At 43.1% G+C, this 27,612-nt stretch overlaps 1 protein-coding gene across 1 annotated transcript; it reads right to left on the bottom strand.

The window, feature by feature from the left end:
• Nucleotides 1-717: 717 nt before the first annotated feature.
• sf3b3 (splicing factor 3b, subunit 3) lies at nucleotides 718-27,097 on the bottom strand. The gene is made up of 27 exons (XM_068313278.1): nucleotides 26,993-27,097; nucleotides 26,461-26,579; nucleotides 25,692-25,847; nucleotides 25,375-25,545; nucleotides 24,751-24,923; nucleotides 21,420-21,561; nucleotides 21,105-21,217; nucleotides 20,824-20,961; nucleotides 20,479-20,582; nucleotides 20,181-20,346; nucleotides 20,000-20,095; nucleotides 19,132-19,204; nucleotides 18,733-18,884; nucleotides 17,374-17,529; nucleotides 16,655-16,810; nucleotides 16,033-16,176; nucleotides 15,193-15,315; nucleotides 14,889-15,043; nucleotides 14,147-14,321; nucleotides 12,384-12,589; nucleotides 8,963-9,119; nucleotides 8,381-8,506; nucleotides 7,992-8,204; nucleotides 7,753-7,851; nucleotides 2,369-2,512; nucleotides 2,128-2,232; nucleotides 718-1,348 (listed from the first exon to the last, which is right to left on the bottom strand). The coding sequence occupies exons 2-27, from the start codon at nucleotides 26,528-26,530 to the stop codon at nucleotides 1,208-1,210; spliced, it is 3,654 nt and encodes a 1,217-aa protein (XP_068169379.1). The 5' UTR covers nucleotides 26,531-26,579; nucleotides 26,993-27,097; the 3' UTR covers nucleotides 718-1,207.
• Between the last annotated feature and the right edge of the window lie 515 nt (nucleotides 27,098-27,612).

The raw sequence follows: 27,612 nt of genomic DNA, 5'->3' as shown, positions 1-27,612 counted from the left end.
CTATCACCTTGACTGAAAACAGGTCTCCATCTCCTCTCCATCGGTTCTCCTTTGAGACAGGTACTGGGTCTGCTGCATCTGGTTTAATGGGCTGTGACCTGCTGTGACCTCTTTGTCCAAACAACTTCCCATACTTCCCTCTCCCCAGACATCTCCTCCCAGGCCAGCCGAGAGGCATAGTCCCCGAGTCTTCCCCGAGGTCCCCTCCCAGTAGGACATGCCCAGAACACCTCCCCAGGGATGCGCCCGGAACAGATACCTGGCGGACTCGCCACAGGGTAACCAGAGGACGAGTGCAGTGTGGATTGGATGGCAGTTGACAGCATTGGGCTGGACGAGCCAATCCCAATGAACTTTCCTTTGTCTGATGTTAAACAATTAAACATATAAAAATGTCAGTAACCAAGTTTACCCATTGATGAAGTAACATCATGAAGGTGTTCACACTGCACCCAGAGGCAGACTGGAGTGGCCTGAGATGACCACATCAACAGACTTGTGTTGTCATGGGTTTATTTTGTCCTGTGTGCAAACAGAGAGACATGTGGCACAGGGATAGTCACAAGAATGAAAAGGATTACCTCAGCTTCATGTCCGTCCACACACACACACACACACACACACACACACACACACACACACACACACACACACACACACACACACACACACACACACACACACACTCAGAGCAAATGAAACAAGCACGCTGGAACGTATGGAACAAAATAGTTTATTTACAAGAACAAACCACTGCCCATAAACCCTCAACCTCAGTGACTCCTGGTGAATGTTATGTTTGAGGCTGGGAATTTACAGTACTAAGAAGCACACCACCCAGTGATGACCTTCAGTATCCCTCAACCCACTTGTTTAGACTGATGGCCCAGAAAGAGCTCATAGTGATGTGTGTTGAAATGCTACTGCAGATCTCAGACTAAGAATTAACGTCATCCTAACAGGTTCCTACAAATAAAAATACCAAAGTGTTACAAAAAACAGACAGAAAAAGGTTCATTATGTCCATCGTGATGTCTTTGGATAATCAGTTCACGCAGATGTGGCATAAAGAAATCAAAGTCAATTCAAGCATGTGGTGGCGACGCGAGTCTGTCTTTAGGGTCCGTACGTACGATTGATCTGAGTAAAAAGGGCATCAGCACCACAGAAACGTCCTGAAGAGAACCTCAGTCCGCACTGGTTCTCTTTAAAAAGCATAACGGGTACGAATGTCCTCCAGTTTTTTTGAGACCTCAGGCGGTGTTCGGTCGAGCTCTTCTGCCACACTTTTCTGCTTATGGGGGTCCATACTGTTGAACTGCTCACACAGATCTCCATCGATCACATTCTGGAGACAGACATGGAAAAGGACTCTTAGAGCTACGAAAAATACACTCACTGGTCACTTTATTAGGTACACCTGTCCGACTGCTCATTCAAACTATTTCTAATCAGCCAATCACATGGCAGCAACTAGGCATGTAGACATGGTCAAGGGGATCTCCTGCAGCTCAAACCGATCATCAGAATGTGGAAGAAAGGTGGTTTAAATGACTTGGACTTGGTGTTGGTGCCAGATGGGCTGGTCTGAGTATGTCAGAAGATGTTTTCAGAGATGACCACATCTCACGTGGGATTTTCACACACAACCATCTCTAGGGTTTACAGAGAATGGTCCGAAAAAGAGAAAAGTATCCAGTGAACAGCAGTTCTGTGGGTGAAAATGCCTCGTTGATGGCAGAGGTCAGAGGAGAATGGCCAGACTGATAGAAAGACAACGGTAAATCACGTCAAACCTTGAGGCAGAAGACCACCCCAGGTGACACTCCTGTCAGCTAAGAACGGGACACTACGGCTACAATTCACACAGGATCACAAAACTGGACAACAGAAGATGGGAAAAACGTTGCCTGGTCTGATGAGTCTTGATTTCTGCTGCGACATTCGGATGGTAGGGTCAGAATTTGGCGTCAACAACATGAAAGCATGGATCCATCCTGCCTTTTATAAACAGCTCCGACTTACTTGCTAAATTGTGATAATTTTATGGCCGATCAGTGCACAAATGATAGTTTCTCATAATTCCTGATGTTGACAGACAAAAAAACAATCCAACCTGATACTAACCTTCACTGGGAAATAGTAGGATCTAAAGCTGAGATGGTCTCTACCACACAATGGAGGGAACTCAGAGCGCATGTGCATCTCTAAGTGCTGGAAGAAGTCATGGTCCTGAACAGGAAACAGAAAGAAGATATTAAAAATGAAGGGTGGCAAAAAAAAAAAGATCTGTAGGAAATCTATAATCTATAAGGAAAAGCAGGATGTGAATTTGTGACTGAAGACATCATCTATTTGAGTGTTGTACCTCGTGTGAGGTGAATGGGACGAGTATGCCGATGCCTCCTGACAGAGTGGTGTAGACCAAAGACTCTGAGCCTCCAGGGATCAGAGTGGTTTTCTGGAGCGACAACACTGTTTCTCCTACATGGTAGTTTACGACCACCTCAGCCTGGAGGAAACAAAGGCAGTGTTAGCATTGTGTGGTGTTAGCATTTTGTGAAAATCACTTTAACCTGTGACACCAGGCCATTGGATGGAGCAAATGAAACCAACATCTCCTTCTACACTGGCAACAACATCTTGATCCTTTCAGTGGGCTTCTTGTGTGTGTGTGTGTGTGTGTGTGTGTGTGTGTGTGTGTGTGTGTGTGTGTGTGTGTGTGTGTGTGTGTGTGTGTGTGTGTGTACAGGTAGTCCTCAACTTATGAACATTTGACTTACCAACCTGACGTACCAATTTGGAGATGCAAACAAACGTGCACCATTATATTTGACTATTGTCCTGCAGTTCCAGTTTCTGCCACAACCCCCACGGGGCAGCACCGTTGCGTTCACGCAGCTCCAACAATCATGTCTCTCTCTTGTTCTCGTTTGTTGCTGTCTGTGAGCGGCTCAGAACTTAAGGCTTCACACCTTAGATACTATCAGTAAAAACATGCATCTAGGTAATATTAGGCCATGTTGGACCGTAGCGGCGGCGCACCCGGGGTGCAGCGGCTCTGGGCCATCACTCCATCTGGCCTTTGAAATTTCGTTGTCCCGTCTGTATGTGTATAATGACAATAAAGATAGTTTGACTTTTTCGACTTTGACTTTACTGTTTATCATAGATAAAGCAAAGGATAGTGAAGATAGTGGTAGTGACAGCAATCCCTGATGACAACTCTGACTCACAATGACTCCTCCCTCCTTCGCTCTTAAACTAAGTTACATGCTACAGTACTGTACAGTCAACACCAACAGCTGACTCTGATCTACTGACTTGTTGACTGCGTTTAAAAACTGTTCGAGTTCCTTGAAGTGTCTTATTCTCCTCAAAGCATGTAATTATAAGGAGAAAATGTTTACTGTAAATGAATCCGGATTCAATAGAGTGAATTCCCAGTGATGCTGAATGATACAAATTGGAACTATACATACATATGTTAGTACGATTAAATTTCATCCTTATTTATTGTTAACATGTTATTATGCACTTTCAACGGTTTTCTATTGACTTTTATAGTATTTGCAGTGAATAGACTAGTCAGGTGTAGTCAGGTGAAATGACGAAACTTGGTTATTTTTCTGTCCCTTTTTAAAAACATAATCAAGATCAACTCAAAACAAAATGTAACCGTATTTTATTTATTATGTTTTAATTATCATCAGTGTGTCATTCATGTCAGTGTGGTGGTGTCCCTCTGTGGCTTAAGGTTTGGCTTAACCTCCACACCCCCGAGAATAAAATTCATTCAGCAGAGGTAGGGATTTTATTTCATTAAATGTTGCTTTTATATCCTCTAATTGGAATAGTAGTTCTGTACTTAGAGTAGGAATAGCTTGAAATGACATCAAACGGTGATGATAGATTGGATTTACATAAATAACGACTTACAAAACACTTGAGAACAACCTTTAGGAACCAGTTATGTCTGTATGTTGAAGACTACCTGTGTGTGTGTGTGTGTGTGTATATACACACACACAAGTCTGTACACACAGTATATATACAGAGACACACACGTTTATATATACACCGCGTGTATATATACTGTATATATGCTGTACACACACACTGTGTCTGTATATATACACTCAATGTCCTGTTGCAGAATCTACTTTTACTTCAGCTTGAGGTCACCAAGACATGACCAGACATTCTCCTTCAGGAATTTTTCGGTTGACAGGAGAATTCATGGTTTTATTTATCACAGAAAATCTAGGGGGTCCTGAAGCAGCGAATCAACCCCATAACATCACACTTCCAGCACCAAATTTTACTGTTGTTTTACTGCTTTTTTTTTTTTAAATGCCGTGTTACTTTAACGCCAGATGTAATGGAACACACACCAACAGTCCAACTTTTGTCTCATCGGACCACAGCGTATTTTCCCAAAGGTCTTGAGGATCATCAAGTCATGTTCTGGTGAAATTGAGACGAGGCTCCGTGTTCTTTTTTGTTCAGTAATGGTTTTTGTAGGCGGTTTTTGCCCGGTGTCTTTCTGACGGTGGGTCATGAACACTGACCTTAACTGAGGCCAGTGAGGCCTGCAGCTCTTTTTATGTTGTTGTGGGGTCTTTGTGGACCTCTTGGATGAGTTGGTTCTGTGATTTGGGGTACTCTCGGTTGGCTGGTGACTCCTGGGAAGGTTCACCTGTTTTATGTTTTTGCCATTTGTGGATTTCAGTGTTCGAATGCTTTAGAAATGGTTTTAATACCCTTTCCAGATTGACAGATCTAAATGACTTTCTTTGTTTTTTATTTGTTCCTGAATTTCTTTAGATCCCAGCTGAATGTAGCTTTTGAGGATCTTTTGGTTGACTAGAGGCTCTATGTGTGATGTCTTGTTTGAGAACGGGTGTGGCAGATATCAGGCCTGGGTGCTGCTAGAGAAATCTAACTCAGCTGTGATAAACCTTCATTTAAAAACTGCATGTTGTGTTCACTTGTACTTTCTTTGACTCATACTTTAATGTATACACTGACACCTTGAATTTCTTAGCAATGTTTTTGGACAAGCCTACATTATTCAGAAATGTGAGTTATCAACAACAGTTGTGACCGCTAGTGATTGTTAGCATCAGCTTCAGAGGCTAAAATAATTATTGATACTGTGGAACTACTGTAATCTGCTAACCCTATATAAGACTTTTTGCATAATTCTGAAGACAATGTTTTCAGGTATTACAACTTCAATTACCTATTTCTTTTATTTCACTGTATTAGAACTTTGTAATTTCAATAAAAACGTGAATTTTTTAAAGCCTTTAACTGGTAGCGTGTAGCCTTATCAGAAAACTCTGAGACCCAAAGGTTAAAGTAAGTCTATGAACTACATCTGACTGGTAAATGTGAAATCAAGGGGTCATTTTGAGATGTATTTGTCAGCAAAAAGAAAAGCCTAAATGTGGGGTTGAATCAAGTTTCTTGCTACAGTAAATATTTAGAAAGTTTTGAGATCTCCCACCATATGACAAGATTCTGAGCCCAGGTCAGAAATAAGACTCACACCATCAACTGCTGCTTAGAAGCAATTGGCCTTGAAGGTCAGCTCTAATCCAATAATAGCCATCAAAGAAGGGCATCGGAGCACACAATCATTACTACAAAAGCAGCATTGGAAAGTAATAAAACCTCTGAGCAAACTGCGTACTGGATATATGGCAGAGGTCATGAGACCACAAAAGCAGATGTCACAGTAAAATGAGCCCCATGAGAACAGAACACATTCCTTCTGGATTAGACATCAGCATCTCCTCATGGGGAATAAAGGAATCCTTCAACAGTAAAGAAGACTAAATACAGAAGCATTTTGGCCACCAGACATTTTCACATTGTCCACAGCCAATGTGTCAAACCTGTTCACCACTCATTTCAATGAAAAACTCTCTAGAAGTGCCAGGATGTTTGGCTCAAAAGTCACAAAAACATTAAACTTAAGACAGAGTAGCTTGTTCTAATGTATCACCATGGAAACTAGTATCACTGTCCAAATATAAATCAGGTAACATCCCCAGGTTCACCTTTATGGTGAACACCTGTGTTAATAGTGAGTGGGGTTGGTGGCAGCCATACTGACTATCCCATCCAATCAGAAGTGGTGTTGGTGAACTGTGCTGACAGAGTTGAAGCAATGGGAGCTATAAGGAATGAAAACATGAATATTTTACTGGTAATCTTGACTAGGACATGAATGCATGAACCCAAGGATTTTTAGATATGTCATAACCTTATATGTGTCTCACAACAGTGCTTGAGTTAAAGTCAGAGCAGCGTCTGGCAGCAGGACAGACGGGCCCTCATTCACCGTCTAGAGAACATGAATGTCTAACGTTAGTGGCTCTCCTTTCAAATGTTATGTGATTTCTTACAGCCAACATGATTTTCATTTACTGGGTCAAATCAAGCATGTGATAAATGCATCACAAATTGGTTAAAGCCGTCTCTGGTAGAAGAGAGGATTATGGGAAAAATAAATCATCTATTTTGGTTGAAAATGACATCATTTTGACTTAACAGGATTAATATAGTATGATGTGGAAACAAAAAATAGCTTTTAGAAAAGCTAAAAATATATTAACGATTTAACAAATTGAAATCTGATTAACTAATTGAACATTAGTCTCACAGGATGTTAATGAGGAAGGAAGGAAGACTGTCTAGTGGGAGAAAAACCAAACAAAACTGTCGTGTTGATCAAACTCACTACGGCACAAATGACAGAACTATACAATCATAAATAGCTCTCACAATCCTTACTAACACTAAGGATTGTGAGAGCTGTTTATTATTCTATAGTTAATCAACTATAATAATCAACTGTTATTTTTCTGTTTGCTGTGCAGCACAGACTGTATTCTGTCAGGGCTGCTGACCAGATAGGAAACAGCGTGGGGGTTGAGGTTACAGCTGAGAGCTGTATGTATAAAAGGCGCACTGGATTGAAGGCTTTTAGGTGCGTTTCATAGTGCGGAAAATACTACATTTGTCTTGTTTTCAGCAGCAAAACTAAAATAGTTATACTGTACTGAACTGCTGTAAACTATGTCAAAATCAAATCCTGAAATATATGTTTGGGAGATTATGGTCTGCAGATTAATAACATAAGCAGACAGCATTTAGTAACTGTGGCCCTCACTTGTGATAACTGCCTGCTGAGGGCTAACTAATATTTTAAACCATTTTCATGTCCCTCTCCTGGCCTAATTGTTGCTTACCCTGTTTTTGTAAGATGATGATAATCTTAAATATATTGTTTTTATTTATTACTCATATTGTACTTATTCTTTTTATATTTTCTAATCTTGTACACTTTATTTTCTCTGCTTTTTAAAATTATAATTACTCTCATGAAATTAGGTTCGGAGAATTATCGTTCAGGTTAAGATAGTAGGGCCGACAAACTTTGGAGGGTTCAGTTGGGTTTTTCTGTTTGTTAAAACGCTTTGAAATGTCTGCTGCCGTGATTAAGTGCTATATAATTAAACTTGATTGATTGATCATGTTGTCTATATATGGTATGTAACCAATATCCTTTGTTTCTCAATAGCTTAATGTTAAACACAAACCTTATAAAAAGACCTAAAACAGGAGAATTGGGGACATCTCTGTGAACAGCACCATTGAAAGTAGCGATAGAAAGAGAAATCCAACACTGGTGCTGGACACACTCATCAGACAGTGTGTTTGGGCGAACATTGGCTGTACCTTCTGTGATGCTCCATTAAGGAGGCCTCTGTCCCATAATGCTTTGTTCCCTGTGGGGTCTTCATCCACATCATCACTGGTGTTGGGCGGCAGACGCACCTGAGACAATGTTGACAAGATATTTGTATTTGAGTCCTGAATACCATGAACCGAACAGTGATGGCTAATCCAATGCCTAATCTGACACATCTCCCATCGGCGTTCTCAATTTGATTGATCCCTCACCCACTGACACTTACAATGCTGATATTTCCAAACTTGTCTGCAGATGCCATGGTGTCATAGTCCAGCAGACACGCTGTGGTCACCCAGCGGGGATACGTGTCATCAGCAAAGATGATGAGCTGGTTCTCGTTGCGCCTGTAACGAACCCAGAAGAGGCTCTCCTGGACGTCAGACACGATGACACGCTGGCCGATGGTGTAGATACCCGTCACCAGATTGGGAACATGCTAAAGAGAACAACACAGACATCTTCAGTGGTGGATCATCCATCCCTCACAAGTGATTTCAGGTTGCTCTTCTGACTGGTGAACCCGTCGGACTGTAGCCAGCTGGGGGGGGGGGGGGCTCCAGCAGACACCCCGCCAGCCAGATGAGACGATAGCGATGGAATGCTTTGACTTGCCTTGTTTTCACACTTGCGTAGTAGCTTCTTCTTGCCCAGGTCATAGATTCTCAGCAGTTTCCCAACTCCAACCAGTACTCGTCCCTGGAATGGAGCGATGGCGAGTGGGATGTCTTCTACTGGGGTCTGAGTAGAATAGAGTAGAATCGCCTGTATTACCATCGTATCAAATACTGTGGACAGTTGTCCTCAAAATAATAGCAGTGTCTTTGGAAAGGTGAGTAAATGTCAAAATCCGTCAAAATTAATTGTACTTTAATGAACACAAATGCATTGGGGACACGACACATTCTGCTTCAAAGAAAGGACATTGGAAAAATTAATTACATTTACAATATTTCACAGAAAATTAAGAAATGTCATGTTCAAAAAAATAGCCTGTTGACATTGTCTTTGTATCCTTAAAAATGCACAAAACTAATAAAAACCAATTTTGCTGAGTATCCTAATTTCTTAAACAATTAAAAAACCTTCTTCATCATAACAACGTCTTTAACAACGCATTTTACATTGTAAAAAATTTAGGCATCAACAAGAGAGAGCGCGTGGTGAGAAGTCCACCTTCAGGTAAGTCAAACCTACCTTGTGCACAAATTCTAGCTTCTCCCCTCCAGCGCTGAGGCGATAGGTGTAGATAAAGCCCCCACCGACTGACCTGGGGTTGAGAATCATGTCCCTGGCAACGCCCACCAGAACGTACCAATCATCTCCTGTGTTGGGAAAACGGCACACTGCAACACTGAAAAACAGGAAAGGGTTAATCAACATAAGGAAATAAATGATTATTGATTACGTTTCAGGAATGGACCCTCTCAGGGAATAGTACTCACATCTATGTTTGGTATTATTAAAACTTTGAAGACTTTTCTTCCTTGAGTCTTAATCTCATAAAGGATTAAGACTCATAAAATGGACTGGGGTGTTCATTAAGATAGATTAACCACCAATGGCCTGGATTATCTAGTCTCACAACAAACATCCATCAGCATGAATCTACCTGAAGCACATGATAGTGCTACTTTAACCAAATGGGACTGTTCTGTTCTGGTCCTGGAGTCAAACTGTGTTTATTTAACACTGCTATCTGGAGGTAGGAGACCACCTGAAGGGTTGATAAAATTCTAGAACCGTAAACACAAAACTGCTCTTCTGAAACAAGGTTTCAAACTGAAAGGAAAAAATGTGTACATTAATGAGAATCTCACTAAAAAGAACTCTAATATTGAAAAAAAAAAGCTCGACAACTGAAGAAGAATGGGCTGATGGACAACACCTGGACCGACACCTGGACCAACACCTCATCAGAACAAAGGGGCTTTCTCCAGAACAAATGAAAACAATGGAGATCAGGAGTGCAGAGGAGTTGGTGAAATACGAGTAATAAAGGTGGACAAGAGTTGTTACTACAACAAAGATCAGTACAACAGAATCATTTCAATAGTTGGAGCTCTACAATTCTGGACACGTCAAGGATCACATAGAACCCTTGAAAAACTATTCAACATCATTGGTGTCAGAAACATGGATTAATGAACAAAAAAACATGGATTTCTACTTGGAGGGATGACATTCAGTTTGAGACTTTAAAGAGCGCGTTGATATCTGTTGACAATAAAATAGCATGTGTGACTGTTAAAGTGTAACAAACTGATTCATTCTTGGATAAACACTGTCTGCTGAGGGAGGGAAATATGATCATTATATTCTTGTGGAGGTCAACTTCCTGTCTGACATCTATGATGTTAACAGACCTTCTTGTTCCAGGAAGAATGTAAACATGGTTATACTCTAGGTTATATCTGGGACTGAGACTAACATCTGGAAGTGGATCAGGGTATGAACGCCTGTCAGAATTCACTGGTTGAAAACATTGTTTGAATTGGTTGACAAAATATTGTAATGAGAGAGATGTTCGTTGATTGTGGGTGATTTTCACAAGCCTACGGGCTTCTACCCGTCAGCCTTTTCCCCAGATGTTGTTGCAGCATCAATGTTGTGGATGTGATGAAGTCCGAAAAATAAACAAACAAAAAACAAACAAATACAAACAAATAAATAAAAACATGTCCTGCACAGGCTCCCGACAAGCGGACATACAGCTCCTACACACCAGGCGGTGCTTCGGTCATCAGTGGCTTTGTTTCAGGTTTCTCAGTTACTGTATGTTCTAGAAATAAAACGTGGCAGACAGATGGAAGCCATTCGTTCAAGACGCCGGCTTGCTTTTTGATGAGGTAATAACATCATGGACAGCAGAGCTCTAACGTCTGTGGAAAATATACACCATTCAGTCAATCCTCCTGCCCCAACCACAGCAGTCATTACTACCACATGTGCTGAGTGACTGGACCAATCAGGACGGGGCAGCAGTGGGCTCAATGAAACCAGGGCAGGGCAACATCTCATTGAGGTCTTTCTGACTTCACTAATGAAGAATAGCTACCAACAGGATCCAGCTAACCTGGTTACAGGTTTCTCTACTGTCCCGTCATGTTATGTAGGACTCTCTTCTGAAATCACAACAAAATCAGGAGATCTTGGCTTTTAAAGTAGTGAAGTAGTGTAAGATGTTGGTGGTTCCTCCAGCCAACCTGTCAAAGCATGAGCCTCATTCATGTGTCAAGGTAGTGTTTCACACACACACAGGTTCGTGTTAGTTATTCTTAGAACTATATATACCGTGTGTGTGTGTATATATATATATATTTTTTTTTTTTAATAACTAGAAAAGTATCATGTAGCCCTTAAAAAGCACTAAATCAATTGTCTTTACACAGATAATGCTTTTTTATTATACTTAAATTAAGTTTTCTATACTATTTAAAGAACCAGGAAACAGGACAGAAATAAATGTCCATTTAAAAGATAGACGTGTTTTTGTTTGTTTTTTCAAAAAAGACGAGCAGCTGTTTGTTCCAGAGACACGTTTTGTCTTTCGTATAGAATTTTTGTATCATATGAAAAAATGAGATTTGGCTCGATTATTTGTCAGTTTAACGATCACAGTACAGGTAGTCGTCGACTTACGACCGACCGACTTTACGACCACGATGTCCGGGTAACGCGTGCATTCCCTCCAGCCACAGTACTCACGCTCTGAGGCTCCCGCGCTCTCTTCAGTCCCCACGGCGCACACACGCTGTTCAGTCACACTGAGATCAGCAGCCCAGCCCACTACTGATGGGCTGGGCTGCTTAGGAGGCTGTGACGGAGAAATGTATGAATGGCGTATGGAAAAACTGTCAAGCGTTACGTGAACTCTTCTGCTGGATCTGAAAGTGACGAAGAACTTGATCAGATTCGGGAGAAAATAGTGAAACTGGCAAAAAACCTCTCCTTGGAGAACTCACGAATGATCGCGCTGTAAGAAGAACTGATCGCGCTGGAAGAAGAAAGAGTGGAAGAAGAAGAGAGAAGAGAAGCAGAGAAAGAAGAGGAGGAAACAGAAAAAATGTTCACCACCAAAGGCTTGTCAGAAGGCTTTTCCCTGTTAAATAAACTCCGTGCACACTTTGAAGAAATGGACATAGAACATAGAAACATTTGCAAGGATTGAACGGATGGCAAACGACGCTTTCCGTCCATATCGTGAAATTTATGAGGAGAAAAAGAAACGAACAATTCAGACAAAGCTCACAATGATTATGAAAAGATGGTCTCCCGCTCCCACCAACCCACACGCTGCCCCAGCTGACGATCCGGACGACCCCCAGCCAAGAACCAGCGCTGCTGGATTGAATTTTGACTTAAGAGTCGATTTACGACCAAGTCGAGTTACGACCGATCTGTCGGGACCAATCGCGGTCGTAAGTCGACGACTACCTGTAAGTCGTTACTGAAACAACTTTAACTTGACCAAAAACTGCAAAACATACGTACAGGTCTGGTGGGGTGAGCCCATTTAGGAATGGAAGCTCCAATCTCCACCGCTAAGTTTACTCCTGGTTGAAGAGACCTAACTAACCAGTCATTCACAGGTAGAAAATCCGCTGAACTCTCTCACCTGAAAGCCGCTTCATTTTGCTCCAGCTGCACCTGGTCCAGTGTGGAGCCCTGTATGGGGTTGACCAGTCGGACCAGTGAGGCCCACTGTCCTATTCCAGCTTTAGGGGCACCAAAAATGGCTTCTGGGAGATTTTCGTTTAAGAAAGCAGCCGCCATCTCAGCAGCCAGTTCCCGTTCATCCTCACCGGCAGCCTCCACCATCTCCTGCAGAGGAGAACACAGCAGGTCAGCTGAAGAGCACCAACACCCCCCCGCCCCCCCGAACACAATAGAACCAACAAAACTCTAAGCTCGTCACTGTTTCATGTTACTGAAACAAAGTCTAATAATCAGTTATATTTGGATTACCTGACTTTTCCTTCCTTTACAGACAAACCTCGGTTTACGACCAGTTCACTCCTGAAGGCTGTTCCAACAGCCATTTGTTCCAGTTCCAAAGACATTTGTCCCATTACAAATAATGTAAATGGTCTTAATCCGTTCCGAGACGCTACAAAACTACCTTTTTCCAACATAATGTGTATTTCATAATGTCATTTATATATCAAATTGTAAAGTAATGAAACATATCAAAGAAATGTAAAAGAAAGAAACAAACACAAGAAAGAACATGGACGTGATCAGGTTAGCCTCAGGTACGAGTTAGAAGAAGAAGAAGAGAAGAAGTACACTTTATTAATCCCCACAGGGAAATTACATAGTCACTCAGGTATTTTTACATGTTCTTTGTGTTAGTTTATGAGAATCAGTGTATACACAGGCCCCGTGAAACACAGCACACATGGGGGCCTGTAAGCATGCAGTTAGCAGTTAGTACACATCAAACAACACACACAGGGAGGCAGAGTGATGGGCAGCGGCTTCAGGAACGCGCCCCAACTGAGCAGCTTGTAAGGGGGACGGCGCCTTGCTCAAGGGCGCCTCGCTCAAGGGCGCCTCTGCAGTGGCTGGGAGGTGAGCTGACACCTCCCACCGTCAGCTCACACTCCCTCCGAGGATGTCCTGGCGGGAGCGGGATTCGATCCGCCGATGGTTGGGGCGATCTGTCTACATCTGCTCTACCGCTGAGCCCAGTTAGCGTGGTCTTTTGGACAGAAGTTTATGGTACCGTAACTCGTACCGTAGGCAATGGAACGCAGATTAAGTGAAAAATTATTGAATACAGTAAACTAAAAAAAAGGACATTACCATCACGTTCTCTCGATTTTTCTCGCCTTTATCGCGCTTGGCGGCGAGAAAGAGGTGTTCGTTTCGCGTTCAACATCCAAATTTTGTTCGACTTCTGAGACAAAAAAATTCTGAATTTTTTGACCTAATTCCGATTTGTTCGATGTCTAAAGTGTTCGAAAACCAAGGTTTGCTTGTATGTCAACCAGATATTAATCTGGTTCCCTTTCAAAGGAACACAGAAACCAGCTCCTGGCTCATGGAATGGGTCAATGGAATAGAATAACTAACGATATGCAGCGCTGACAGCACAACTGAGAGTAAATTAACATAAAACCTCACAGAATCAACTCTAAATTAATAGCAGAACGCAAAAGACTTTTGAATTCAAATGAATGGAAGACGGGTGTACATGGGAAATCTGGATGCAGTCTGTGAAATGGTCTGCATCACAGCGTGTATAAAACTCCCTCATTCAGAAAAAGGAATGCGGACTATTTCCCATGACGCTCAGCAGCACTATAGAGTGTATGGAGCGTTAAACATGACCAGGTCTGTGTTCATGTGTCATCTGGTTGCTGTTTGGCTCCATACCTCAGCCATCTGCTGCTTCCTCTGAGCTTTAGTAGCCTCGGTGTAGGCGTTGTGGTCGGTCTCAATCAAAATGAGGTTGTTGGTCTCTGGATGGATCACAAACTTCCTGGGAGTGTACTGCAGAGGGAACGCCACCTGGTTGAACACGGCCCCCAGTTTCTCCAAAGCCAGGATTCTGGGGGTGTGTTAGTGACGAAGAGAAGACGAGGACATCGGTCCAAATCATTTGAGAAGTAGAAACCTTGACAGACAGACTCATGCTGATCTACGAGTGGATAATGAGGTCTGTCCTGATTCAGGTGACAGATGCATCCTGTAGTTTGTATGTGTGTGAGAATGGACGTTAACAAACACACCAACAAGTGAACACTTAAAAAGTAAAAAACGAATCCTCTGTATTTATGAAGTCGTAAATATTTTCCCAGAATGTGTGAAAATTTAAAGCACAAACCAGTAATGAATTGTTTTTCTGACTGTAAAGGAAATGCAGAAATCTGACATGCAGCATTCGTTTCTTTGATGCTCTGAGTGAAGCGACATGTTTTTCTGACTTTCCTTACATTTTTATACCATAACTCCATAAAGTTAACATTTTCAGCAGGAGCATCAAAACCACGTTAATATTTCTGATGAGCACTGATAATGTATGGAACAGTCACAAACTAAAATCACCACACACTTGTTGATAAAACTAAAGTATGGAATTGTTTCCAGACTCTTTAATCTCAACAATCATACATACCTGAGGGTGTTGGTGGAGATGGCGACTATTCCTTCAGGGCACTGCTCAGAGGCAAAGCCTGAGGCGTACTCCAGAGTCTCGTAGGACAGCGGGGTCAAATGGAAGCGAGACTGGTATGAGTAGCTGAGCCAGGAGCGACTGGACATGGCCAGAACCTGTCAGGGACACAACGGGTTCAAGAGATTCACTCAGAAACACTTTAAATATGTACGACATAAAAGTAAACGCATCATCTATCGAGACAGATTATAAAAACACGGTATTTTAGTGTGGATTGATAAACGTGAGCGCTGGAGTCCCCTACAGCTTCCTGGCCCTGCATCCTGACTCTGAAGAGTTTGACGGGTCTGGAGCCCAGATAGCGAGTTCTGGTGTCGGACAAGTCCCCCGTCACCGGGTCCAGCACCGTCCTCAGCAGCACACCATTCTGAAAACACACAACCATTATATACATTACACAGGTACACAGTACTACTCGTTCACCCAGTAATACCTTGAGATACGAGCTGCTTGACATCCGCGTGTTGGCGGATGGATACGACATCAGTGAGACCGCATCTCGTTCTTTACCACGTGTTGGCGGATGGATACGACATCAGTGAGACCGCATCTCGTTCTTTACGGCGTGTTGGCAGATGGATACGACATCAGTGAGACCGGATCTCGTTCTTTACCACGTGTTGGCGGATGGATACGACATCAGTGAGACCGGATCTCGTTCTTTACCACGTGTTGGCGGATGGATACGACATCAGTGAGACCGGATCTCGTTCTTTACCACGTGTTGGCGGATGGATACGACATCAGTGAGACCGGATCTCCTTCTTTACCACGTGTTGGCGGATGGATACGACATCAGTGAGACCGGATCTCGTTCTTTACCGCGTGTTGGCGGATGGATACGACATCAGTGAGACCGGATCTGGTTCTCGTTGGTGGAGTAAAGACGTAGATCCTGTGTTCTCGTGACCTTTGTGTTTATTTATTTTCTTTCTTTCTTTTTTTAATTTAATTACTTTTTTAAATTTAGTGGTGACATTCAGCAAATACACCATTAATCGAATGCGTAGTCTGAGCCACAACATGTTCAGTCTGGTTTCTTTTATGGGGGGGACTTAGAATTAAAAATACTGGTATCACATACCTGCAGCCCGATGTTCAGGTACAGGAAGCCCATGGTCCCCTTTTCTCCAAGCTCATCCTGTTTCTCAACACCCCCCATCTCCACAATACACAAGCTCTCGGGCTGGGCCGGCAGAGCCTGCATACTCAACGGCTGCAGGCAGTCCTGAACACAACGAAAAGACATTGAAGAACATTTCAACATGCAGACAATTAGGAACATAAAACAGACATTTTGAAACATTGAATATGTACATGAGTGACTCTAGATTCCCCAAGTCCTGAAGCCACTGAAGCTAACGGTTTAAAATCCAACAGTCCCAACGTTCACAAAGCAATGAAGGTTCACTCATTCCCCAAATCACAAGAAAACATTCATCAGTAGAATGATGAGCTTTCAATCTAGTTAAGGATTTATAGTGTGAGCCTCAGCTGCATATTCCATTTCCTTCACAATACAGAACATTATTTTTGTATCATGCAAAGAAAGGAATCAAACCCAGAACCTTCTGGTGGTGAGGCTACAGCGCTCCACTGCTCCCCTTCCCAAATCACGACCAGCGACATCAACAAACGAATGGATGTTTGACACCCCATTCACGAGTCCATACATCCTGTGAACAAACGGATGCTTGTGTTCGTACCGAGGGGTCCAGGGAGATGATCCGTACGGTGTTGTCCACCAGCCCCACGGCCAGGAAGCGAGAGCGCTGCTCGCCCGGTGGAACGTTAGCCAGACTCATGCAAACCACGTCTGCAGACATCTCCTTCCGCTCCGTGTACTCGTTCAGCTGACCGGACTAGAGAAAGAAGAGAAGTGTGGGGGGGGACTATTTGATGAGTATATGTCCTTTGAGTTACACAAACTTGAAGCAGAACCTTCTTCCACATACAGAAGTTCTCATAAAAACAATCATCTTTGAGACAGGAGGCAGGCATCCTCTATAAATTTAGGTTCTGTAATTGACTTTACGTTCATGTCGCCATTATTTGAAGCGTTTAACTGATCATAACAATTTCTGAATGTACCTGGTTCGTGTGGAGGTGGGCTGCACCCCCTTCCCCTGGAAAGTGGCAAAAGTCCACTTGCTTGTCGTTTAACACTTAATGAATATTTTATGTTTTCATGAAACAATCATAAAGATAAAATGTCTCGAGAGTTGAAAGCTGTAGTAAAAATCCAAAAAAATTGGGGTACTTGATATGATATAAAGAGCTTAATGTGTAGCTGCAGAACCAAAGTGATTCTAAAGATGTCAAATTCAAAGCAGTAGGAGCAAAATTACTAACTGAAACTTTATTTCATAGAATTTTTAAGTACAATAACTCAAATGCACCCAAAAAAAAAAAAAAAGATTCTTACCGGATCCATCTCGAAGTAGACCAGCTCGCCTCCAGTGAGAGCAATGACAACCTGTCGCTGGTTGACGGCGCAGCGGACGATGGTTTTCTTGCCGGGGGTCTTCCACTCATTCACACGCTTGTCTGCTCGGATGTGACGGATCCCGTCTGGGTACACCTGCGTAGGAACGGCGACGAACACACTGAAGACGTGATGGGAGGACAGGAGCTCACCAACATTCACTAACAGGTCCCGAATTACGAAAACCCTTCTAGACCTGGACTGAGCACTATGTGCCCTTGAGCAAGGCAAACACACAGATCAGATTCATCTTTTGTTGTGATGTAACAGCAGTGATTTAGATAGCGATAGCGATCCACCACACGTAAGCAGTATCCACATCCTCTCCGTGTGAAGGGACCATGAGAGGCACACACTGACGGATGGAGCTCACAGACGTGTTCTCAGTGGAGCTGTTTGAGTGACTTTTAGAAGCGTAAATTCAGGAGCACGGATCAGTTTAGGGCCTTACATTTGGAATGCAGTACAGGTGTGTCTGACAGCTGTGTGACATTGATCAAAGAGTATAAATGAGACCTTAAAAACACACCAGTTTGACACACATACACACGTTACTCAATGTTGTCCATGTCTTGTTTTATGATGGCGTTAATGAAACATGTAGACGGTGACTATGCAGACGATGCAGTGGTGTGTCTCATAGTGGACTTGTCCTGAAGTAGTCAGTGCTGCATGCATTTCCCCCCACCTCTCCCCCCACCTCTGCGGTGGTCTCTACCAAGATGCAAAAACGCATTACTGACCTGGATTTGGGATCGTTGAGCCAGCTCTTACAAAACTGATAACTACACATTTTACAAACAAACCACCTCCTCAATTCCTCATACACCGTATGTCTACTACTACTACTACTACTACTACTACTACTACTACTACTACTACTGTAGTGCTTTTCTAGACCGTCAGAGACGCTTTAGAGTGGATTCATTTTTCATTAACTCCCCGCTGATGGTAGACCACATGTGAACCCACAGCTGCCCTGGGGCAGACTGACAGAAACATGGCAGCTAATCAGCACCAACGGCCCCTCCCACCACCACTGGAACAATCACACACATTCACACACCAGTGAGTCCCTCCCTGGAGGCCAGGAGGGTAAGGTGGTAAAGCATCTTCCCTAGGACACGACGACAGAAGACTAGGGGAGAGTGAGTCAAAGTGCGCCCCGTTGGGGTGACAGGACTTCTACAGATTTGTGCTACAATCACCAAATGTAATGGCGAGGACTGCCTGCAAGCTGTCCATCAAAGCAGCCTTGAGAAAAGTGTCTGAGTGAAGACGGCGGTCCGTAGCACCCACCTGCACCAGGGCGTCTTCACCGAGCAGTGAGCAGGACAGTGTAGGAGTTGTTCCCAGGAATCCAGAGTCTGTCACTTCCTCTACGGTCTCCCCAATGGAAAGAACCAGAGTAGCGTTCACAAACGACACGATGATGTAGGCGTCAAACTCATCTACAGGAGAAGAGCAGCAGAGACAAAGAAGTACCATTAGACACACACTGATGTCCGTCTGGACACACACCGTCAGCCACAGGCTTCTATTTTACACTATTTTCTATGTTGTAGAAAAAGGGAAAAGACATGAAAATGATGAAATACATTTAGTAACCAATTTTTCCACGTCTATCTATAAGGCGACATTCTACATTTGCGGTATGAGAGGGGGAATGAAGCGTGTTTGAGACAGAAAACATATTACCTTCTACGTGTCTGCGTACCGTCCACACAGCATTAGGATTACCAGGCAGCTCGGACACGGCCATCTCTGAGACCTAATGAATGAATGGTGGGGGCAGACAAACAAAAGGCAGGTTTTAACTTTCACCAAATATCACTTTATTTCTGGAAGGTCTGAAGGATGACTATCGATTTATTATACCTGATCTTAGTGGATCCATTTGAACAGGAACAGTACAGAAGAACACTCTTCCGTATTTATATGTTCAAGCAGCATCGATTACATAAATCTGGGGTTGCGCTAGCCAATCGCCACTTCACCATAGGTGAAGTAAATTCCAGATTGGCTACAAGGTTTTTAACCTGTGTAGCCACAGTGGCGTTCTTATTTTTACGGAAAAAAGGCTAAAACTTAAAACTTTGTCACTCGCTAACGGCTCTCGCTATTTCCGCTAGCGAGTGACACTAGCGCCACTATTTCCACATGCCGACTGAAATAGCCGGAGTGACCCGAATGCTCCCGATCATTAAATATGCACTGGGGTCATGACCTCCTCTCGTCCAATGAAAAACAAAATATTGTTTTTTTCCAAACTGAACCCGCGAATTGGAGTACGACAAGGAGAGGACCATCGATCAAAAGAATCCAGTGTTTTCTAGTAGAGTTTGTGTTAAAGTCCTCATTAATAAACAAATGGTGAATGCTGAGAGGTCAGTTCCCTGACAGCAGAGGATTCTTTTTTTATCTATTATTATCATCTTAATGATGATGTCATCAACCAGCTATGCTAATGTTAGCTGCACCGCTGCAGTGAAATCACCTTTGAGGAAATCAAAAACATCTATTCTTCACTGCTGAGAAGTAAACTGGTGTTAAACAGTGTGTGTACCTCTAGACCGTGCCGAAGGACCCTCAGAGTGGAGCGGGGCCCCCGTCCACAGGCCACATACAGCTGTGGTGTATCCTCATTGGCCAAATCAGCAATCTGTCAATAACAGGAAGATAACCGTTGGTTTAAAAAACAACGCACCAATCACACACCAGCACAGCTCCTGGTGAAACACACGGACCTGACAGGACATGATGGGGGACAAGTTCTCCTGCTCGTCCACCAACACCAGGTTCTTGAGGGGTCGGGGTTGGAAGAAGAACGTGTCTCCCTCCTCCAGCGGCATCGCGGAGGAAAACTCGGGCTCCTCGTCATCATCCCCCAGGTGGGCGATCTGGTACAGGTAACTGGAGGAAACGTGGGAGGAAAAAAGCCCAACACAAATGAGGTTTACCGCTGAGACTAAACACTAGTAGAGGAGTTTCCGGCGCAAACGCAACGGAAGCGTCCTTTAAGTCAGCGGTAAAACATTCACTTACTGGTTTCCAAACTCAGACGACACAAACAAGAAGCCGGTCTTCAGGACACACATGGCCGTTGCCACGGGGATGGTGTCAAAATACTTCAGCCTGATTTCTGTGACCTGAGACACAACAAAAACATCTTGAACAGACAGAACCAACCCTACAAGACGAGCACTCACGGGCCTGAGGACACTAGAACGTCAGTCCGGCTGTTTTTTCAAACGATATCATGCTGAAGTTGTGAAAAGTGAGTTCCAAGAGGAAATGTTTGGGAACCGAGGTCATATAGAATAGTCCATGTGGAATTATTGTGTGAACCTGCTGTGGATTGTGTTCCCACTAACACATTCTTCTTCTCACCATCTCCTCATCTGTTTCAAGTGTAACCTTGAAGATGTCTCCTTGCTCAGTCTGAGCGAGGAAGAAGAACATGGACTTGGTCTTGTGGGTGGCCGAGCAGACAAATATCATCCCACGCTCAGGGTCGTCCAGGTCATTCTGTGGGATTGAGCAGATTAAGGGAGCTGAATGAAAATGGACAAAGCAATGGAGTGGCAAAAAATTGATCAAATTACAGCTCCAATCCTAAATTGAGAGTGTGTCTAACAACAAATAATGTTTTACAAGGATTTCTAATTTACCCTTCGACGTGGGATGGGACAGCGAATGTCGGGCTGGTCTCCAAAATTCTTGTAAGTGATGTAGTTTTCAGAGCAGATCAGAACTCCACTTGGCCCATCTGAACCACCGGGGACTAAACAGAGAACAGAAATTAATCTCTGATGAAAAGTTTAAATATTAAAAGGTTATTAATCATCATGGTTAATACATGTGTAGATGTTGGAGAAGCTAAAATGTAGAATTTGTAAGATCTGCTCCAGACTTATGGATCTAAGCTCTAACTTCTGTATCAAAGAAACCAGTTTCACCATTCAACAAACATTCATTTTTCTTACCAGTGATGAGGAAATTTCCGTGCTCTTCCAAAGCTTCGCTGTACTTGCGGACGACATGATTTAAACCGAGGTCCAGCTCGTAAAAGGTGAGTGTCTGTTGTGTGTTGGCAGCAGCTTCTCCTGTTGGGTCATTATCAGCTTCCTGCAGAGGGTTAATATTGTCAAATGGGTTCAAGGTGACCCCAGGCAGCTAAGTTCAACCACACCAATCAAACTATAGATTAGTGTTCAAAGACTAGCGCTTCCATTTCCAACCTCCTGTCTTTGTGAAGCGATGTTCTGCTGTGACCGAAAACCAAACCAAACTGGAGTAGAGCAGACCTATGGAACACACTTCAGGGGTCATTGTCTCCGTTACCCCTAGACCAGAGGTCCCCATCCACTAATTCTCATTATTGTAATTACTATTATTTGATTGACTTGTTCACCTTTCTGTTGGAAATGATCAATATTTCTCCTACGTTGAATGAATTGATTGTAAGTCGCGAAATTTCAAAATAACCTCATCAGTACAGTCACTTGAATCGAGTTTTTAATGTAATTATTTCTTACAATTATTTCTTATAATTATTTCGTTTACAGAGACGAAATAGAGATGTTGATTATCAATTCATGAAAAAATGTTGTTTATTGTCTGTTGATGTCTACATTTTACATAAAACCACTGATTTATTATTAGACTACAGCTGTCCTGGCGTCATTAACAATTATCGAGCAAATGAAGACCGTTCCGTGAAAATATTGTCTGAGATGAAACCGATCCGTGGGGATAAAGAGGTTGGGTTCCGCTGCACTAAAGGAAAGGGGAGGGGACAAACATGCAGCAACAAAAGATGCTGATCAAGTCCAGTGCTCTCTTTCACCAACATTACAGAGACCCCCACCAGGTGACCCCCACCAGGTGACCACCACCAGGTGACCCCCACCAGGTGACCACCACCAGGTGACCACCACCAGGTGACCACCACCAGGTGTACACAGGCACACCTTGTGTACTAGGTTACTTGTGAACAGGTAGATGACTGTCAGACCACACGCCCCTTTCTCTCATGAACAAAGTTCTGTTTGCATGTTTCCCCTGAAGGAGCCAGTTTTTATTCATGCTTTCTGAACATGTTCATGTTTTTTACTTAAAGTGTCGTCCTTCAGTTCTTCAGGCTGGGACGTCTTTAATTGACGAGAAAAAGGATTATTCCGCTCTTTTTGCACTTTATTTTTTAATTCTGAGGTTTGTGTGTTCTTCAATCTAACATAAAGGCTTAACATTTATTTTCCTGGGTCTACTTTTATTTATGGTGAGGTCAAAGAGCTAGCTGTGACCTCACTTAAACATATCTTGCATTGAAAATTGATAATACAGTGATACCTCTGTACTCGACCGCCTCTATACTCGACCAAATCGGTGCTCGACCAAAAAATTTGAGTAGAAAATGTATCGGACCCCGAACAGATTTTCGGTACTCGACTAGCCGAGTCGACCCGAACGCGCTCCTCGGCTGCGCTCCTCGGCCAGCGGGTAAGCGTCAGTTCGACTCAGACCGCCAGCGGAGTAACACGTACGCAAATTACGTACGCAGACGTACGGAAATTATAGCAAAATATGAAAGTGGTGTACGAGTGTCCCACCTCGCGTCGTAGTACGAAATGGCAAAGTCAACCATTTCCACTATGTTGAAGCAGAAGCAACTGACAATGGACAGGTTCCTTCTTAAAGAATAGAGGAAGGCTACTGCCCAGCCAGATTCACCTCCACGGAAGAGAGAGAGAAGGGAGAAAACCCCTGGAGGCGCGTTACCTAGCGTCATCATGGAAGGGATTCCCCTTCCATGATGACGCTAGTGCCATCGACCGCTCTCTAAAACGTAAAGTAAATTATACAAAATGGTTTATAATGCTTTATCTTTATCATGTACTGCTTGTGCACATTTACGTCTTCATTGTTGTTTAGATACACGTTCTTATAATATTTTAGGTATTTTTCTAAATGGTAAGAACGGATTAAAATACTTTCCATTATTTCTTATGGGAAAATTGGTTTCGGTGGTCGAACAAATCGGTGCTCAACCACCACCTCAGAACGGATTATGGTCGAGTACAGAGGTATCACTGTAAATGATAATGTGGACATAGGGACCGGCTATAAGACACAAACTGGACTTGGGTTCGGACCTTTTACTAAGAGGACCTCCGTGACTTTAACTGAACACCCCTGGTGTAGAGGGTCCTCCTGAGGAGAACTTTGTTGCTGGGCCTTCAGTGAAAAGATGGATGAGAGGGACTGAGAGCCAGGACACCCAACTAATGTTACTAACATGTTTACTGAAGTGTTGATGGTTCTGTGAATAAAATACATGCCATGTTACATATATAGTCTGTATGCCTTGCTTGTAGGTGCTCCTAAAGTCTTTGCTGGTGCTACTAACTTCTGAATATTTTTTCTTCTTTCAATGCATCACATCTTTTCCATTACTTCAGACCTATCCATAGATATAAAGTTTATTATATTTTTTTATTATTATATATGTTTACATGGAATTTGCCATTAGAACCCTGTTTTTCTTCCAATGGCAAAAACACAAAGTATGGAATATTTCCAAGTTAGTTCACAGTTTAATACTTCTGATAAAGATATTACAACTATTGGATGAAGGTTTTTGCAGGTGTGTGAACACAGACAGACCCACTGTCTGTTTCTGGGTGATTTTGGGCTGATTGTCTTGATGCAGACAATGAAGATCATGTTTCATTATAACATGTCAGCATTATTGTATATAGCAATATATATCATATACATATATAAAATATAAATATATTAGTATGCTTATAGTATATGAAAGATATGTGGTTATGATGGGAGTCAATTGGACCATTTTTGACCCTATCAGGTAATGTGTATACACAGTGAACATCTGCTATTCTATACACTTCCAATGACAGGCGTTAAGGAATTTAGAAAATTAAAATGAAAGACAATTACCAGCAAAATGTCACATATATTTATCCTTTTAACTGACTGGGCCCAAACAGTTCTTCAGGGTTAAAGAACAGAAACAAGTTCCCTTAGTGAGTTAAACCCTACAAATCCATGATTTCATAAATACAGTAGTCGTGTTTCAGTGTGTGCATCAGATGTTTCTCTAACTGTTGGTTCGGAATACGACCATTGAGATAAAACTATGTTAGACGACTGTATTTTGCTGTTTTGTATTCAGATATTCATGATTATCAAATGCTAAAATAAACACATACATATAATACATCATGCATGGGCGCTCATGCACGCACACACACACACACGCACGCACGCACGCACACAACCACTTTAATGTACCTCGTAGTCCATTTCGAGGCAGGCAAACATGGGGTTCTCAAAGCCAACATCCACCCCGACCACGTGGTAGACCAGTGTGTTTGCTTTATGGGCTTCCAGTGGAGAGGAGATGGTCAGTCTGGCAGCAGCATCTCTGTTCAGAATGTAGACCAGCTTCTGTTTCTCTATGGCTCCTGAACAAAGGAAGAGTGGGCCTTAAAATGTTTCACTTAGCCCTACGTACTTTTAATATGACAGTCCTGGGTAAAGTCACTTTGAGGACATTTCCAATTCTTCTGAAGGATTTTGATGCTTCACAGCTTTATGTACCATCTATGTAGGTAAGGCTGAAAGATAGAGTAGTGCATTAATCCTCAAACCAAGACACACAGCATATGGATGTGAGCCTGTGACAAGCTCCAGTATGATGGAGGCAGTAGTTCATGACACCTGCTGACACACACAGGATGCTCGAGCATCCAGCTGACAGCTCCTCTATGGATCTATCCACCTCAGACCGTGTACTAACAGTCTGGAGCCCATTGGAGCCCGTTCACAAATTTCCCCACTGTGGGACAATAAAGGTCTATTATTATTATTATTATTATTCTGCTTCAGTATGGGTGGGTGGGGGGGTCTTCTTACCAATCATAACAGCTCTGCCTTTGGGGTCGACAGCCAGGAACTGTCCAGGGACGATGCGCCGGCAGCCACTCTTCCCAAACGTTTCCTGGTGAATCTTCTCAAACATGTTCTTGGACGGGTGATATTCCAGGATGACGATACGACCGCTGTCGCTTCCAACAACGATGTAGTCTACAAAATACACATGAGAGTACATAAAAAAGAAAAGCCACACGTCACGCTTTCCCCTTCTGTCAGACATTCATTGATCCACTTCTTGAATGTTGTTAAACTATCAACTGGTAGTGACTCTACCACTTCCAGTATTGTGTACGTACCTTTAGTACCGCCGGTGAGCCTGAAGGCCATCAGGGACCTAACGATACCAAACACCTCCACTGTGAGCAGAGTGTGCACCTTTCCTGTGTTGGCATCTGGTCGAAGCAACTCCAACATCTTCCCCCTGGAAACGACAATCTCCTGCATCTTGGTTCCTGAAAAGACACGGTAATCTCTTAATCTCATCTTCATCTTCTAGATTAGCTGGCTTTCTCACAACATGTGTTCAATTTTAAAGGTTCCGTATTATGTTTTCTTTAATGTCACTCAGCTGTCAGATGTCCAACTACACTGTATTTGAAATGTCAACCCCCCCAGGTGTTGTTTAGTTACACCATGTGAACCGGACTGATGCTCACTTTGTAAGAAACACAAGGAACTCATTCAACTCCTTCATCATCACCATCATCCTCCTGTCAGATCACAGAATGTGTCCCATTCACGACTGGAATCTGGTCAAAATGTATACATTATATATTATATATTTATATAGATTCACATTATATATTATGTATGTATATCTGTGTGTATACACTGTGTATACACACAGATATACATACAGTTGAATCTTTTTCTTGCCACGTGACTGAAGATGTACGGTTGTTTATCGTTGTGTCCATAAAGCATCACAGTGTGTGTGTGTGTGTGTGTGTGTGTGTGTGTGAGAGACTACCCATGTGTACACTGATATCCCCCTTTCGTTCCACTAGCAGACAGTCTCTGATGCACACACTCCCTCCACCTCTTAGCGGACCCAGGTGGTCTCACCTGAGAAGTTTCCGTGGATGGCGTGCGTGATGCCGGTGGCTCGCTGCAGGGTGATGTTGTAGAGAAACATGGTTCCTCCTTCTCTGTACCTCCCCACCGGGGTCTGAGGAGCACCGAGGCTGTCAGAGGGGAAAGAGCCGATACTTACTGTGAACTACCCGACATGGTGGACCGGACTGACCGGTAGGATCACTACCAACTGTTCACAATGTTTACATTCAAACAGCGATGCTAATTTAGCTCGTTAGCTTATCAAAGGAAAACAAAGCCTGATTGTAGTAAAGTGTGAAAACGTGTTACTCGTGTTTATTTATTAGTGGAGCAACAGAAGCAGAATCGTGTGGTCGTGGCACCGAGCAGCCGGAGCCGCGGCTCGGCGGTTCGTGTTCGGCAGCTCCTCTTCGACCGTCCCATTCCCTGACGGCATCAGCAGCCATTTGTAACCCTGCAGCTGAATTAGTTCACATCACGATCGAATATCACGTCGGATTGACCTCCACAAACACGACCGTATGGAAAACAACATATTTACCGATGTGTGTGAAACGATGATTCAGATTTTATACGGATGGACTGGACGTGTACCGAAGCTCCCCTACAGGACACAATCGACTAGCCGCCGTTTCTGGGTCCTTCATCACCAAAAATGACGTCACGAGAGGCTGCCCGCTCAGCGCCGGACGAAAAAGTGACGCGCTGCAATTACAGCCGATCTCCAGAGGATGTCGCCAAACATCAGGAGAAAACGACACACACCGTAATTCAGAACTCGCAAGTGCAATTTGTTAAATACATAGAATAAAGTACAAAATACACGATGTGTTCTCAGTATCCTTTATTATATTTTACGATCCAATTATTTTGACTGTTTTTTTCCTCTTTGTCTTAAGCTTGTCATTTCAATACAATACAATACAATGATATAAGAGTCATTTTAAGCTCTTAATTCCTATAATAGATGCTATCTTGCTGATTATTTTTCAGATATTTTCCAGCCTGGTAGAAGCGGTAACAGGAGCTCTGCCCGATCCCGGCGATCACCGGGGATCCCCATGAGCGACCCTCCCGGAGCAGCGTCCCCGCCTCCCGCAGAGGGCCGTCCGTCCTGCGGAGAACCGTCTGCGGTCCTGGACCGTCTCATCGTCGGACCTC

The sequence above is a fragment of the Antennarius striatus genome, chromosome 4 (assembly GCF_040054535.1).
Source record: "Antennarius striatus isolate MH-2024 chromosome 4, ASM4005453v1, whole genome shotgun sequence".
NCBI lineage: Eukaryota > Metazoa > Chordata > Actinopteri > Lophiiformes > Antennariidae > Antennarius > Antennarius striatus.
The sequence above is the reverse complement of the archived record's forward strand: the minus strand, read 5'-3'. Positions and strand labels throughout refer to the sequence as shown.

Coding starts and splice junctions, on each gene's coding strand:
- sf3b3 (XM_068313278.1), bottom strand. CDS start 26,530: ATGTTTCTCTACAACATCACCCTGCAGCGAGCCACCGGCATCACGCAC. Junction 25,848..26,460: donor CATCCACGGAAACTTCTCAG/GTGAGACCACCT, acceptor GTGTCTTTTCAG/GAACCAAGATGCAGGAGATT. Junction 8,205..8,380: donor TACGCAAGTGTGAAAACAAG/GCAAGTCAAAGC, acceptor TGTTCTCTTTAG/CATGTTCCCAATCTGGTGAC.